We start from the raw sequence: 15208 nt of genomic DNA, 5'->3' as shown, positions 1-15208 counted from the left end.
GCTGTCGTAGAAGCAATACAAAACTCAATAATTAATCAGGTATTTTTTTCGTTGCGATTCACTCGTTATCTTGCGAAAAAAAAATAAATAAAAATTTCTAATTATGGTTTTAGCCAGTTTCAAAAACTACGCTTGATTATTGCGTGCAGTCATTAACCATCATCAACCGGATGATGATTGAAAACGTAAACATCAGAGCGCGTACTTCTGTCGTTTGACTAGCCTCATAAAATAGACTATTGGCCTCTTTAGCGGTGTTGAGATAAATAAATACCCGGATAAAAAATTACCATTCATTACATGGTAAATATTATTAACAAATGACTGGTTTTATTGTTCACAATAAAACACATAGTAGATATATTGTTACTTTTTACAATAGAAATCAAGCCCATATAGTTCGTACAATAAGTGAACATTAGCTTTATTAGTGACTGATTGATTCGACTGTTTTTCAATAGTTCTATAATAATTTAAAGTTACTATCAGTAAAAATTAATTTAAGTTGTTTTTAAATAGTTGCAAAAGTGTCTGCAAAGTTCTCATGGACTTTTTATTAAAAAAGAGTTTATTTCTCAATGACACTTAAAAACAATTTGTAACAAATAAATAACAATAAGTATTATTGTTGCTTGGATCATGTTTGTATAATCAAATACAAAATCACTTGACATATTTTTTATAGTTTTTGTTTTAAATTTGAGTACAGTAGATGTTTCGGTTATCGAATGTTATTCGCTAAAACTGACAGACGTCAAGCCGTGTTGGCAGAGGAAGCTCTCAATGAATAACTGAGGAAGTACTTATAGAAAACTGGCTGAAAAGCAGGTTTAGCCAAGTGAGGATGTTAAGACAAGAAAAAGATGAACAATGATTTTTCTAATGTTTTCCAATAAATTAATGGAATCTAGTAAATAGTAAACTACCATTGATAACAATACAAATACAATTAGTTTAATGGGGTCAATTGAACCGATGTTAAAATAAACATGCAATAATATTTGTTGTTATATTAAACAGATTTCGCCTTTGAAAACCAAAGAATTCATATTTCTTGGTAACATTTTTCTCCAGCATTTACAGATACTAATGGCCACATGAATTGTGAACGATTTATGGTATGGATCATACGACCTGAGGTCTGACTTGTGATATTTGGCAGTTATTTGAAACGATTGAAGATAGATCTGATCAACAGCTGCCAAGCAATACATACCAGACAGACATCAGAGTGTTTGATTCTTATCATAAAATGTGCATATCATTCTGGCGGACGTTAGTGCTCGTAAATGCTGGATATAAATGTTAGCGGGAAATATAAATTCTATGGATTTTCAAAAGCGAAAACTGCTTACAAATAACAACAAATATTATTGTATTTTTTTTGTAACAACGATTCATTTGACGCCATTCAATTAATTGTATTTGTATTGTAAGAACAATGAAAAAACATTAAGATATATTGTTGTCTTTTGAAAATTGCCCTAAAAATGTCTCATAAAAACACAATACATTCTATTGTTTTTCGCGAAAAAGTGTATGAAAATTTTCTCAAAATTTTATGGTTAAGATACATAACGATCACCATTTTTTATTGTAAAAGTGCCATTTACCATTCGCCGAATGGTATAGAACAATAGGGGTGATGGTGAGTGTGTTGTGTAAATTACAATATGTTTAATGGTGAATATTTTTCGAAAAAATGGTGTTGTAACAATAAAATTTATCGTATTTTTATGATATTATGCCTCTCAAGAAAAATCAGAATATGGCGATTATCTGCCTCTGGCTTCTGATATCAGCGCGACAGTCACTAATCATAACAGCGTCACCAGATTTAAAAGTATATAGTTCCACTATATGGGGTTTGACAGCAAGAACACTCATTCCACTGAGCTACTCTTGCCGTTCGTCACAAATACATTCAAAAACATCTGTCACTTCGCGAAACCCACGTGCTTTTGTTTTTGGCGGGAACACTTTTTCTTTTGTTTTGCCTTGCGACTGTCATGCGGCGGTATGCTTTGCGAGCGTACGATCGCCGCAGGACTCTAATAAAAGATAAGCGCGACAATACTTTTTATCAGGGTAATTCCATATTCTGAATCTGCATGCAAAACTGAGCCGAAATCCAAATTTTCATGTATTTTCGTGCTCGGGAACCTATTTAAAAATCAATTTGAAGTTTGTATGAGAGTGATTTGTCGAATCACCCCTCGTCGTATTTTGTACTGGGCGGAGCTGTCAAGCAGTTGGCCAGCTGTCAAAAGATGATTTTGGAAAATCTCTTCGAAATCATTTTTAGGTACCAAAATAAAGTTCTAAAAATCTGAAAAAAATCATGGTGGCTCAGAAAAAGGTGATCTTTTGTATAAAATCAAAAAATCAATACATTTTTCTTAATTTAAAAACCCAATTGGCTTCTTTAACGGTGTTGAGATAATTCGATATTCTGAATTTGCATGTCAAACTAAGCCGAAATCCAAATTTTCATGAATTTTGGAGTCCGGGAACCTATTTAAAAATCAATTTGAAGATTGTATGGGAGCGATTTGTCGAATCACCCCTCGTCGCAGTTTGTACTGGGCGGAGCTGTCAAACAGTTGCCCAGCTGTCAGAAGGTGATTTCAAAAAATCTCTTTGAAATTGATTTTAGGTACCAAAACAGAGTTCTAAAAATCTGAAAAAAATCATAGTGACTCAGAAAAAGGTGCTCTTTCGTATAAAACCAAAAAATCAACACATTTTTCAAAATTTAAAAACCTACCCAGGTAACCACTAAGCACTGTCGTAAGCGGTCTAAAGGTCATTCAGCAGCTTCTCCGTGTCATTAGGCTCTGTATGCGATTTTCAAATGCTCACAGGCATCATAAATTGTAAGCACTAAAATAAGCCGTATATTAGTATATTACGCTACACTGTAGTGCTTGCAAACCCAGAGCCTGTGAGCCGAATTAGAAGCCTGACAGTGCTGTTAAAAGGCTTGGCGTACATGACGTTTATATCAATCAGAGCTGATTTGAAGCAAAACAAAACTGAACCGTCGGAGAACAATGAAATATCATCGGAACTTTTGTACGATAGATTGGGTGTTGGATGATTATCGTCATCTCGCCACTATAAAAAACAAATTAATGTACAGCTACTTCCTCGATCATCTATTACGAATGCATCAGATATTTACCTGTGCAGCTGTAATCGGTTTACCCGAGCTTTTACCTACAGATGAATACCAAAAGTAGTCGACGAGCCGCATTTTGATTCCTCCTGTTATGAAACCTCGTCAACCTTCCAAACTTCCCTAGCTGCATCTCCCGCAGAACCGCCATCCATAAAACCATTTCCCCGACCATTTCATACATTTCGTATGCGGCCACTTTGTGCCCGATTCCACATCCGACCATCGGATCATTCTAAACATTTCGGTTTGGAACATCAATGCTGTCCCAACTTGTTGCCTCCTTTTCCTCAAATACGGTACTGAGCTAACCGATCTCACGCTGCATCAATGGATCAGATGGAAAACGTGACGAAATAAACTTGAAAATAGCAAGCCCGAAGATTCGAAGTTCGAATCTGGATCAGCAGGACGTAAAAATCGAAGAAAAAATAGACTTCGATGGAAAGGCATCCGGAGCAAAACATAAAGAAGATAAATAACTTTTTTTTTTCTTTTTCCTTAACCCACTTTTGACAGCTCTTGCACCAGAGACTCGGTACGCAGACTGAAGCTGGCCGTATATCAGCCGAATATTTCGCCAAAAGTGGCTTTTTAGCAGATCTATTATAGGATGTAGTTCTGAAAAGCTCTGTTGGCACTGTTCTTCATATGAATATAGAATCAACTTGGTGCCAATTTTTACGGCTTAGTGGTTACTTGGGTAATTCAACAAACCTAGATTGAGTTTAAATAAGAGCGAAAGTAACATGAGAGAGTTCTCTTCATCGACTCTCTCTTTTGCAACTAAAGTGGCAAGATGCAAATTCAATCGAACTTTTTTACACTTAGACGCTAGATTGCATCGCAACCTAGCGATTTATGACCAAAAAGTTCAACAATACTTGCATCTTGTCCGAATCTTGTCACTTTAATTTGAAGAAGAGAGAGTCGATGAAGAGAACTCTCTTATGTTACTTTCGCCCTTATTTAAACTCAATCTAGAAACGATTTTTATTATGGCCTAACTGATTTTATCGATTTCTCCCCGCATAGAGAAATACAACTTGTCATATACCGCATTTAGTTCACCACTGGACTGCGAACTGCGACTTCATAAGTGCAAAAACGTAAATAAAAGTGCGCGTTTGCATCAAATCAGGTTGATGTCTTCGGCGCACTATTTCTTCAATCTATGGTGAACAAGTGCTCTGAAGACACCGAGTTGATTTGATGCAATCGCGCACTTTTATTAGCGTTTTCGCACTCATGAAAACTAGTGCGATAGTCCAGTGGTGAACTAAATGCGCTATACATTCCAAACAGTAAGTTTGTTTTAACTGATGATGTGACATTACCGCAGACATTTGTTTTCATGTTGAACAATTGGGTTTTTAAATTTTGAAAAATATGTTGATTTTTTGATTTTATACGAAAGAGCACCTTTTTCTGAGCCACTATGATATTTTTTCAGATTTTTAGAACCTTATTTTGGTACCTAAAATCTATTCCAAAGAAATTTTTTGAAATCACCTTTTGACAGCTGGGCAACTGTTTGACAGCTCCGCCCAGTACAAACTGCGACGAGGGGTGATTCGACAAATCGCTCCCATACAAACTTCAAATTGATTTTTAAATAGGTTCCTGGGCTCCAAAATTCATGAAAATTTGGATTTCGGCTCAGTTTGACATGCAGATTCAGAATATCGAATTATCTCAACACCGTTAGAGAAGCCAATATGGAATTTAGTGCTATACACACTTAATTTAATTTGCCGAGGCCGGCAAAATAAATCGCCGAGAATCCAACAGCTGAGAGCTCGGTAAAAATCTCGGTAAAAGTTCAAATTACCGACTAGCCTGCAAACTTGACAAAGATCAACTGTCAAATTTTGACGAGTGCTTCGGTAATGCATTGCCGAAAACTTCGGCATACATTATTACCGAAATTCAGTAAATGTTTATTTTCTTTCATGCTTATTGTTAAAACAAGTAAAATAAAACAAAAATTATAATTACGTTAAAATTTTTATTAACGCAAGCAAATAACGGAAAATATACAATTTCTCAAATGTTTTTTTTTAATTCGAAATGGTTTCTTTAACTAACCGCAATGGTAAAAACACAATTTCACACATCCCCCGGGATCACTTCCTCCTACTCCTTGTGCCTTTCGGCGTGATGGTGAAGTTCTCGGTGTGAATCGCGTACAGACGGTGTCCTCGAACACTCTGACCAGGTACGCTTCGCTTGCTTCCTGCAGAGCACCAACAGCGGTACATTCGAAGCGCAGATCCATCTTAAAAACACGCACCGAGCGCTGGAACGACAACGGACCTTTGGTAGCGACGGATTTTTCGTAGACCACTCCCGACCGGTAAAAATGCGGCTCTGCCGGTCGGGGGAGCACTTTTGCGGGCGGCCTTTATTCCGGTGGTTTGTATTTGATTGACTATTTTGCTTCTGGGCTGCTAGCTTCTGTTGGTTAAGTCAGGCAGCAAACAAACTGGCACCTTTTTGGAGCGAGAATCCGGAACTCCTCCTGCAGCGATCCATCTCCAAAACAACGAACTGGAAAGAAAATTATAAGAGGCGTTAATAAATAAATGAATATTAATAGCAGAAGCATAAACAGCATTGATTAAAAGCGAGTTTAATTGCTTTACTTACGAGAATCATTTTAGCTTCAAAAATCCTTGCTCCTTTCCTTTTTCTAATATGGCAGCCGGCAACGCGTTTCGTTTTCACTTTTGACAGATGCACTTTACCGAAATTCAGCAACATGATAGAATTGCCGATTGCTGTGGCAAAAAAGTTTGCCGATAATCAGCAATGATCGTAAATTACCGAATTTCGTTATTTTTGACAAGTTATTTTTGATAAACTGTCAAATTTTAACGACATTTCAGTCAAAATAACCTTTACCGATTGAGTTCGTTATTTGCTATTACCGAGATCAAATTTGGAGATTAAGTGTGTACACAATAAAAAACGTTTTCAACAGTTCATATCAATCAGTAACAGTATGTTAAAGTGTTCACACACTGTCAAACGATATGGATACAAAACTTGAGTTGAATGAGTTCAATAGGATCACCTCATGCCAAACAGTTCACGCTCCCACAACACACAACACACTAACTCATACGCATTTCGCTGTATAAAACTAATGCTTAACAATTCGTCAGATGGTGGCGCACATTAGTATTTGTAACCGATATTTTTGTGCGCTCCTGCTGCGTTGTCTGTCAGAGTATGCAAAATAAAAAAATGAAATAAATCGGTTTCGCAAGTTTGTACTGGTTTTGTTCGTCATACTTGCCTGTTTTTTTTTCATTATTCTGTGCTTGAGCCTGTTTAATTGTTCGGGATCTTCAAAACAATTATTATCCGGAGTGGATACTATCGACTGAGATCAGCGCATACAACGCCCGAGGAGAATGCGGAATTGAATCCGCAGCGGCTAGCTGACTGCATCCACAAGCAACAACAAATAGGTAAGCTGCGATATACCTTACAAACAGGAAGAGTTTGATTTAGGTGTTATTTATTTCAGTTCTTTTTGTATTTCATGCATTCGAATGGTCCATCCGGAAGAATCGCAGTTGCAGGATAAGTTAATCTGGAGATCATCATGGAAGCCGCGAAGCCGCCGGATTTAAACCGACCCCTTTCAAGGTTAGACTTCCTTTCGGCGAGAGATTGGCTTCGAAAGTGTAAAGATGAATGGATCATAGATTTGCGACTTTAAATGCGGAAAAGAGTTTTTAATATATTCCATTGCATATAGTGCACAGTGGCATAAAATGAAAAAGGTGTTAAGAATATGTTAGGCGGAAGAAGTAATTACAGAACATTGTAAACCTTGTTGTAAACATTCAATTTTATATTTCAGTGTGATTTCGAAATTATAGTGTAAAAGACAAGAACCAGCGTTGTGGAAACAAAATGACTAAATAAAAGTTATGTTATAGAAAATACAACTCTTTTATTACAATTATATGAGAACTACATTCTATGGAACCTTAATGCACTATAAAGCAACTATTACACATACATTGCGTATTTTCATTCCGATTTATAGGTTAACCGTTCTTTAACTGTTTGCTAGATAGTGAACTGAGCAAAAAATGGATAGTATGTTGACCTTTTGTCAAACTGTAAACGAAAAATTTTGTTCGAGAAAATCGGCATTTTTTTATGGTAACATAACTTAACCGCCTATTCCCCATATTGTAATTTGCTCGATAACCGTCTGTCACACTGTTGAATCCATTCCTGGTACTGTTGGTTTATTGTTGCTCCGGATGTTATACCACACTCTTAAGATACTGTAATTTACAGTAGCGAACAGTATGGTGAACAGTAGTGATATGGTTCATGATTATGCGGGTCCTCATCGATCCTTTCGTTATACAATTAATAACATAGTGGTCGAATTCCAGCGCGAAATTTCTTCGAGAAGAAATTTTCTTTCATTGCTCACCCAGCAAGAAAATCTTCACTCAGCCAAATAAACTTAAGATCTCGCTGATGACAAAGGAGAAAGATGCGCACTAGATGCGCATTAATTCAATAAACGTCACGATTTAGGTCACGTCGTGACTCAGTTATGCGACGTCCGGTTTGGTGGCGGTGCGACAATATTTAACATATCGAACCGAGTATTTTGATGTAAATGTTTTAGGGCTCCCCCAAACCAACGCAACTTTTGTCCGCGACAGCGACTTTTCAGGCAAAGGCTCATTGAAGCCGAACCTTGCATTTTCAAGAACACAAATGGGAAAAATCAAACATCAAATCTTGCTGAAAATTTTATCGATATTACTCCCCGATGAAATATTCTAATGGACTCCTGAAGGACTCTTGGAAAAATTTCCTAAGCAATCGCTGATGATTCTTTGAAAATTCTGAAAATCAAAAAAAAATCCATGGAAAAATGATTGAGGTAATCTCACGGTGTATATTTGCTTGTTCTCATATTTGTGCTCATTCTGCGAATGGAGTGACGTGAGGGAAGTCGGAGTCGTATATCGAGATGAGGAATCCACTCTCGAATGAAGTGACTCGCCGTGTAAATCAAATGGAGAGTCACCTCATTCGAGTCGAGATTTCTCACCTCGATATACGACTCCGACTTTTCTCACGTCACTCCATTCGCAGAATGAGCACAATTTACGTTCGTTTGTTCATGTTTATATCAGAACCGAGGGGCGGATCACTTCCAAAACAACTGAATCGAAAATGCGTTTTGTTGAAAATGCGTTACAAAATGCTCCAATGCGTTGAAAAATGCGTTTGAAAATGTAATGCGTTGAAAAATGCGCCAAAATATCCAATGCGTTGAAAAATGCACAGGAATGCATGACGAATTTTTGGAGTTTTAATATTGTGGATTTACCGGCTACTTGTATTCTACCGGTTACTTAAGGCGAAACTGGAAGCATTTTCTCTCTTTTTGGTTTTTGATTTTTCATTAAATAACGAAGCAATATTTTCAAAATCGGTTTTCGTGCACATGTAGAGTATGGATCAAGGTATCTTCTGATTTTTTTTGTAGCGGAAAATGTTTTTCGTTTTTGCAGAAACCATTTTTGAACAAAATTTAAAAAAAAATGGTTTCTGCAAAAATGAAAAAAATTTTTCATCTCAAAAAAATTCAGAAGATACCTTGATCAATACTCTACATGTGCACGAAAACCGATTTTGAAAATATTGCGTCGTTATTTACTAAAAAATCAAAAACCGAAAAAATGAGAAAATGCTTCCAGTTTCGCCTTAAGTAGCCGTTACAAAGTAGTCGTTTTCATATAAAAATCAACTTGATTGTCAAAAAATGAATGTCGCTGAGTAGCTACACTCAGGAAAATTGCCTCATACTTAATGGCAAATATCCATGTGCCAAACCACATCCAAAGTATATACAACCAATACCCGATTACGCAGGCAAATTAGCACATGAATAGTATGTGCTCTAAATTGTATGAGTCGCTGCTGTATGGTGCCTCATCAAAAGTATGAGTCGCACTAATGGAAAACATTTGTTTAACCCCATTGCAAAAATCCATGTCTCGGACACATAGAAGGAATGAAGATTTTTTTCCCAGTGTAATATTGCGTCTTGCTTTGCTTTATAGATTACCGTGCAAATGTTCAATCGTCTGAAATATTGTTCGTGCAGTTGAAAATCGGAATTTTTGACACGCGAAAATTGATTTTTCTCCTAAACCGTGTGTCGGACGTACGTCGGACACAGTGCGCTGGATAGAGGGCCAGGTCCGCTGTCCAGCGCACTACGTCCGACGTTAGGTTTCACGTATGGATTTTGAGAAAATTCGATTGTCGGGTGTGAGGAAACTTCGGGTTTCAACCGCGACGACAATATTTGTTCACACGTCAAACATCAAAGAAAATAGCAAGTAAACAAACCGATTATTCCATGCACCACCCAAAAAGTATAACAGACGCTTAAAATTTCTAGCAGTGAAACAAACCAATGTATGCTGAAACTGGTGGGAACATGTGACAAAAAAATTCTGCAGGGGGTCGAATACGGTGCAAAAAAAGCAATATGCTCAAGAAAAAAAAAATAGAAACTGTTTGAAAATTACATCTTTTACTGCTATCAGGTTTATACAGGTGGTTCGTAAAGTGTTGGCGAGAAAAAAAAATGTTGGCCGTTCTATCATCAGCGTGGGAAATTTTGCTCGGCGGCTTTGAAAAATATTCATTAACAGCGGCGCGCCGGGTCAATTGGGTTTTTAAATTAAGAAAAATTTATCGATTTTTTGATTTTATACGAAAGAGCACCTTTTTCTGAGCCACTATAATTTTTTTCATATTTTTAGAACTTTATTTTGGTACATAAAATCAATTTCAAAGAGATTTTTTGAAATCACCTTTTGACAGCTGGGCAACTGTTTGACAGCTCCACCCAGTACAATATGCGACGAGGGGTGATTCGACAAATCGCTCCCATACAAACTTCAAATTGATTTTTAAATAGGTTCCCAGGCACCAAAATTCATGAAAATTTGGATTTCGGCTCCGTTTCGCATGCAGATTCAGAATATGGAATTATCTCAACACCGCTAAAGAAGCCAATTATTAACTGGCGGCGGCGGCGTGAAAAAATCGTCGGCAGCGCACGCGTCTGGATTGGTAGCGGTTGGTTTGGTAGCAACACACACACAAAACAAAATCAAACGTCAGTGAGGGATCCCGTTTGCTGGTTTGTTTTCAAACTTCCCTTTCGTTGCCGCGGTTCTCGCACATCCTTTCATTCGCATTTGCAACGGAAATTCTCCGAGTGCCTAAAAGCCAGCTGCATCTGCACAAGTTTTGATCAATTTTTTACAGGATTCCGTGCATTTTTGAGCAGGATTTAGTTCGGTCGGTGTTCTGTAACTGTTTGTGAATTGAAAAATCACGTTCAACGATAATGACACGAACCAAGGCCCGTCGTTTGGTCAGCCAAAAGCGGGGATCCGCAGATGAACGAACCCGGATTGAGAACAAAATGCGCGACTTCGAAGTCAATGGTGAGTAAGCTCAAACTTATAAAAAAAATACAACAAATATTAGTAGCATGAATCAAAATCAAAAAAATACATAATACCGTTGTATGGGGTAACATTGTTTTGTATGGATCTTCGAATTTGTCATTCCAAATCCTTATCAGTTTTTGCGTCCGGCCTTGCAAGTGGATAGGATTTTAATGAATAAACATCTTCGGAAGAATTTCTGGTGAAGTCCTTAACAATTTATTTTGGAATTGTTTACCAATTCCTGGTGGACTCCCTGGTAGCTCCTTGAGAAATCTTCAAGGAACTCATTCTTTTCGATTGCAGATGTTTCTTGAACAATCTTCTCGCAACACTCTTGAATTTCTGCAGTAAATAATGGTAAAATTCCTAGGAATATTTCAGAATAGAATTCTTGAAGGAAAAGCTATTGAAAACCTTGGAAAGGTTCATTATGTCATCTCTGGAACATCTTCGCTCAATCCTTAGCTAGGAGAGTTCGATAAATAAGATTATTGTGATTTTTTTTTATTGAATTCCTTAGGCTATTCATTGTGGAAACGCAAGAATAACTTGCAATTAAATCGCTGGAGGAGCTTTTTTTTTCAAATTTTCATGGTAGTAATGCATGGTTCCAAACTTTTGATCATTGTTTATTATCCTATTGAGATTAACATTGACTGCAATTCAATATGCTAGATCAACTATCAATACCAATTTCTTACAGTCGAATGTGAGCTGGCAAATTTAGAGCTGAAGTTTCGCGACGAAATGGATCGAGTCCAACGGTTGGTGGATGCTCTCAAAACACGAATCCCGAAGAAGTTTCTGTGTATGACAATCGATCAGATTAGAGAATATGTAAGTTTTGTTTGTCGTTTAGCTATGTATGGTGAAAAGAAAGAACAGCAATTAAAGTGATACTTCCTTTCAGAATGAAGAAGCCGAAAAGATTGATGCGTCATTCTATGGAGATCGCACCGCAGCTTTGGCCAATTTGAGTATCATGTTGGAAAAGTCCGTTCGTAAGAAGTCCAAAGATGACGGTAAGTGTGATAGATGTTGCCGATGGGGTCTAAAAGCTTGGACGCAATCAATGTTATCTTTCCTATTTTTCTCGCACGTGTAATTTTGCTTATCTAACTGGGTTTCTGCAAATAATCCTATCTCTTGTTCTTTGCTATTTGTAATTAATGCACAACTACGGTGGTTGGGTTGTCCCTTTTCCGGATGTGGTCATTATCCTACAGGTTACCTTACAGAAGAAAGCGAACAGGACCGCCTATCGACGATATCGTCCACATCCAAGCGCATGGGACCGCTGATGTCCGCCAAATATCGTCGTCGCAGCAAGTCCACGGGTGCCATCAATAACTCCACCGTCAGCAAAAATCTGTTCCACAGCACATCAACGGTGGATCGATCCATTTTGGGAAAGACGTTGGGATCAAGTCTTGTCGCTAAAGATCGCACTTCAAGGTATTATATGACAGGGGTTCAACATATTTGTTTTAGTCAGCTCTTAATTGTTCATTGTTACAAGAAAAAAAACTCCCTCTGATCACAAAAACATAGGTTGATAGTTTTAAAAATGTACAGGTATTTAAACTGACTCGGACAAGGAAAACTAGGAGCTGGTCAAAGACGTACTCACGCTGCCCGCCCAGTGCTTACTCACAAGTTTCATTTCAGAGCTAAGATTCGCACTCCGATGACGAATTCTCGAAAAGCAATCAGCGTTGATAGAATTTACGGCGCCATCACACCGAAAGTACAACCAAATGCACCACTTGCTCTCATCCGCCACGCTCGCCTGGGTGAACCAGTGTATTCAATTACCGGAAGCCCCGTTATCACAACAAAGTATTTCCATAAACTATCATACTTTATTTCAGGTTTCTATAAAGGTTTTCTTTTCTAGCATCCTGGAAGCAACCGCCAACGTTAACATTCCGATCGAGAATGGAATGCTTTCGATTCGACCGACGGAAATGGATTCGGTTGATGCCTCGCTGGTGCGGAAGATTGACCCTAACGTGCTGGCCGAATTGAAGCAACTGCAGGACAATCTCAACGTTATCATGCGATCTCTTAAATTGTAGCTATATGCCAATTAACAGTAGTTACTGTAATATTGGTACTAGTTTAGTGGACAACGGTAAGGTGATTTATTTCTATATATTTCTCTACTTGATTTGTATGATTTATTTCACTATATAACGCATTTTGTTATACAATATAATAAATAATTCGTAACCATTTCATAACACTCCTCTGAATTAAACTCATTCGATGTGAACCTTTTAAATGTCCAAGATGACATCCAATAATTTGGGATTTTCAAAGGAGAGGGGGGTGGGAGTTGGGGTGACATAAAATAAATTAAATATTTGCATTGGCCTAACTACTACAAAACAAGAATTAAACCGCCTTCGACATAGCATTGGTCAAAACAAAGTATAAATTAATACAAAATGCTTAAGTTTGGAACTATTTTAAATACTTAGCTGCTAATACACATTGCAAATCGACAACGACAACTTTTGATAAATTTAGTTTTTATTTTATTAGAACTCTTATGGTAATGCAATACTATAGACTGTTTCAGAAATTATAAATACACTAACGAGTGACTGTCATTTTAATTTGAGTACCACAATATCCAAAAAAGTTTCTTCTAGCTCTTATAGTAAACATTCTAACGGAGCAAATAATACCAACTTAAGTTAAGTACCAAAGTTTAAAAAATAGAGCTCTATAAACTAGTTGATTAAAATTTGAACACAAAGAGGTCAAAAATTGTAGTATAATGTAAAAGAAAAAAATGTCGTGAATAAAATATTGTTAAAAGTAATTTTTAAATATTTTCAGAAAAGCTAAAAAAACTAGGGTCTGGGACCATTTGGGCAGGAGCACCTATTTTGGGCACTTGCTGCTATAACTCAGTCGATTTTTAACCGATTGACTTAATTTTTGAGACACGATCAGCTAGGCACAGTATCTAGCCATGTACAAAAATTCAAGTCAATCGGTTTGAAATTGACTGAGTTGTAGCAGCAAGTGCCCAAAATAGGTGCTCCTGCCCAAATGGTCCCAGTATGTGGTAGTTCTTATGTTTCGTAGAAAACCTTAAAAAATACGAAACTTGATCTCAAGAGAAAAGATGTGCAAATGCCTTTATCATTTTTTCCCAGGTATTGATGAATGCATTTCTTAGGCAACTTACTGAGAATGATAAAAAGTAAGATTTATTTTGGTATTTAGTTGAAATCATTGAAAAACACCTTTGTGCAAATTTTAATTTGGAGGATTAAGTTAATTTAAAATATCATGACCATTGGAAGGAAATGCTAAAATGTGGAGCACAATATGCCATATTCTGAAAGAAGTTGGTAGAAATCATCAGCATAGTTGATTTTATTTAAAAAACAAACTGTATTTATAATTTCTGAAACAGTGTATACCTTACAATTCGAATACATACAGTATGACCCATAAAAATGCGACATTCCATTTTTTTGCGGTATTTGATTATTTTTAATGAAATAATCCTAATGAATTAAACTTTTTTGGATTAGGATATAATAAAGAGGTCATTGTCATACAGGATCTCTAAAATTTTTGTCAAAATATTCATTGGTTACGTGTATGGGATACCTTATAATTGTTAACAATTTCTAAATAAAATCAAGTTTTCTTCTAATTTTCAAAGCAAAATGAACTAAGATAAAAACTTTAAAACACATGGAAACCATGAAGAAATATGTACTCTTTAATACGCCAATGTTTGAAAAATATTTTAAAAATTATTTCAAATGTTCAGGAAACAAAAACTAAAAAAGGTGCCACATATTAAAAACCAATTGTGCTACTTTTCCCCGAATGCCGGTTCCCCGAATGTCGTTTCCCCGAACGCCAGTTCCCCGAATGGTCCGTTTCCCCGAAAGTCAGTTCCCCGAATGACCCGTTTCCCCGAAAAGACTATTTATTACTTTCTTGTTCGAAATGATCGTTTGCCACAAAATGTTCGTGTCCTAGGGACTCGGTTATTCAAAAAGATATCCTACCATAGTTAGACAGGTCGTTGGAATCAATTTGGGTCTAGAAAGAACGAGCAGCAATGGAAAGAAGGAGTCATATTACCATTCTTCATTCAGCAGTATTTCACCAGGTCTGAAGAGCAATAGGGGGTTGTGTGGCAAGATGGCCATCCTAAGCTTAGGCGCCTTGGGAGCATATACTTTCATTAGAATATCGCTATTTAACACTCATTCCCTTTGTTTCATGTCTTTTCTATCTTATTAACACAAAAAAGCAATTTATTTTGCACTACCATTGCAAATTAACACAAAAAAGCAATTTATTTTGCACTACCATTGCAAAATAAATTCATTTTAAAAATGTTACTTTCGACATAGAATTTTTGCCATATGGGGCAAGATGGCCACCCCATCGGGGCAAGACGGCCACAGAGCTATTTTTTTACAATTAGTATGTTTTAATCCCTAAGCAACGTTCAATAAACCAA

The 15208-nt window shown here is 36.8% G+C and overlaps 1 protein-coding gene and 1 long non-coding RNA gene across 3 annotated transcripts; both read left to right on the top strand.

Annotated features, from left to right (window-relative positions):
• Window positions 1-6348: 6348 nt before the first annotated feature.
• LOC115270248 (uncharacterized) lies at window positions 6349-7140 on the top strand. Its single transcript, XR_003899112.2, has 2 exons — window positions 6349-6654; window positions 6714-7140. It is a non-coding gene; the product is annotated as an uncharacterized LOC115270248 (long non-coding RNA).
• Window positions 7141-10382: 3242 nt separating this feature from the next.
• Window positions 10383-12949, top strand: LOC109418615 (borealin). Of its 2 annotated transcripts, none has more exons than XM_019692821.3 (6): window positions 10383-10698; window positions 11408-11541; window positions 11615-11726; window positions 11943-12159; window positions 12373-12543; window positions 12602-12949. In XM_019692821.3, exons 1-6 carry the CDS (start codon window positions 10599-10601, stop codon window positions 12780-12782), a joined length of 915 nt encoding a protein of 304 aa, XP_019548366.2. In that variant the 5' UTR covers window positions 10383-10598; the 3' UTR covers window positions 12783-12949. The 2 variants fall into 2 exon arrangements, with proteins under 2 accessions (XP_019548366.2, XP_019548365.2); XM_019692820.3 differs by having other exon boundaries at window positions 10385-10698; window positions 11931-12159.
• Window positions 12950-15208: the final 2259 nt, after the last annotated feature.

The sequence above is a fragment of the Aedes albopictus genome, chromosome 3 (genome assembly GCF_035046485.1).
Source record: "Aedes albopictus strain Foshan chromosome 3, AalbF5, whole genome shotgun sequence".
Lineage (NCBI taxonomy): Eukaryota > Metazoa > Arthropoda > Insecta > Diptera > Culicidae > Aedes > Aedes albopictus.
Note: the sequence above shows the minus strand (reverse complement) of the source record. Positions and strands in the feature narration are given on the sequence as shown.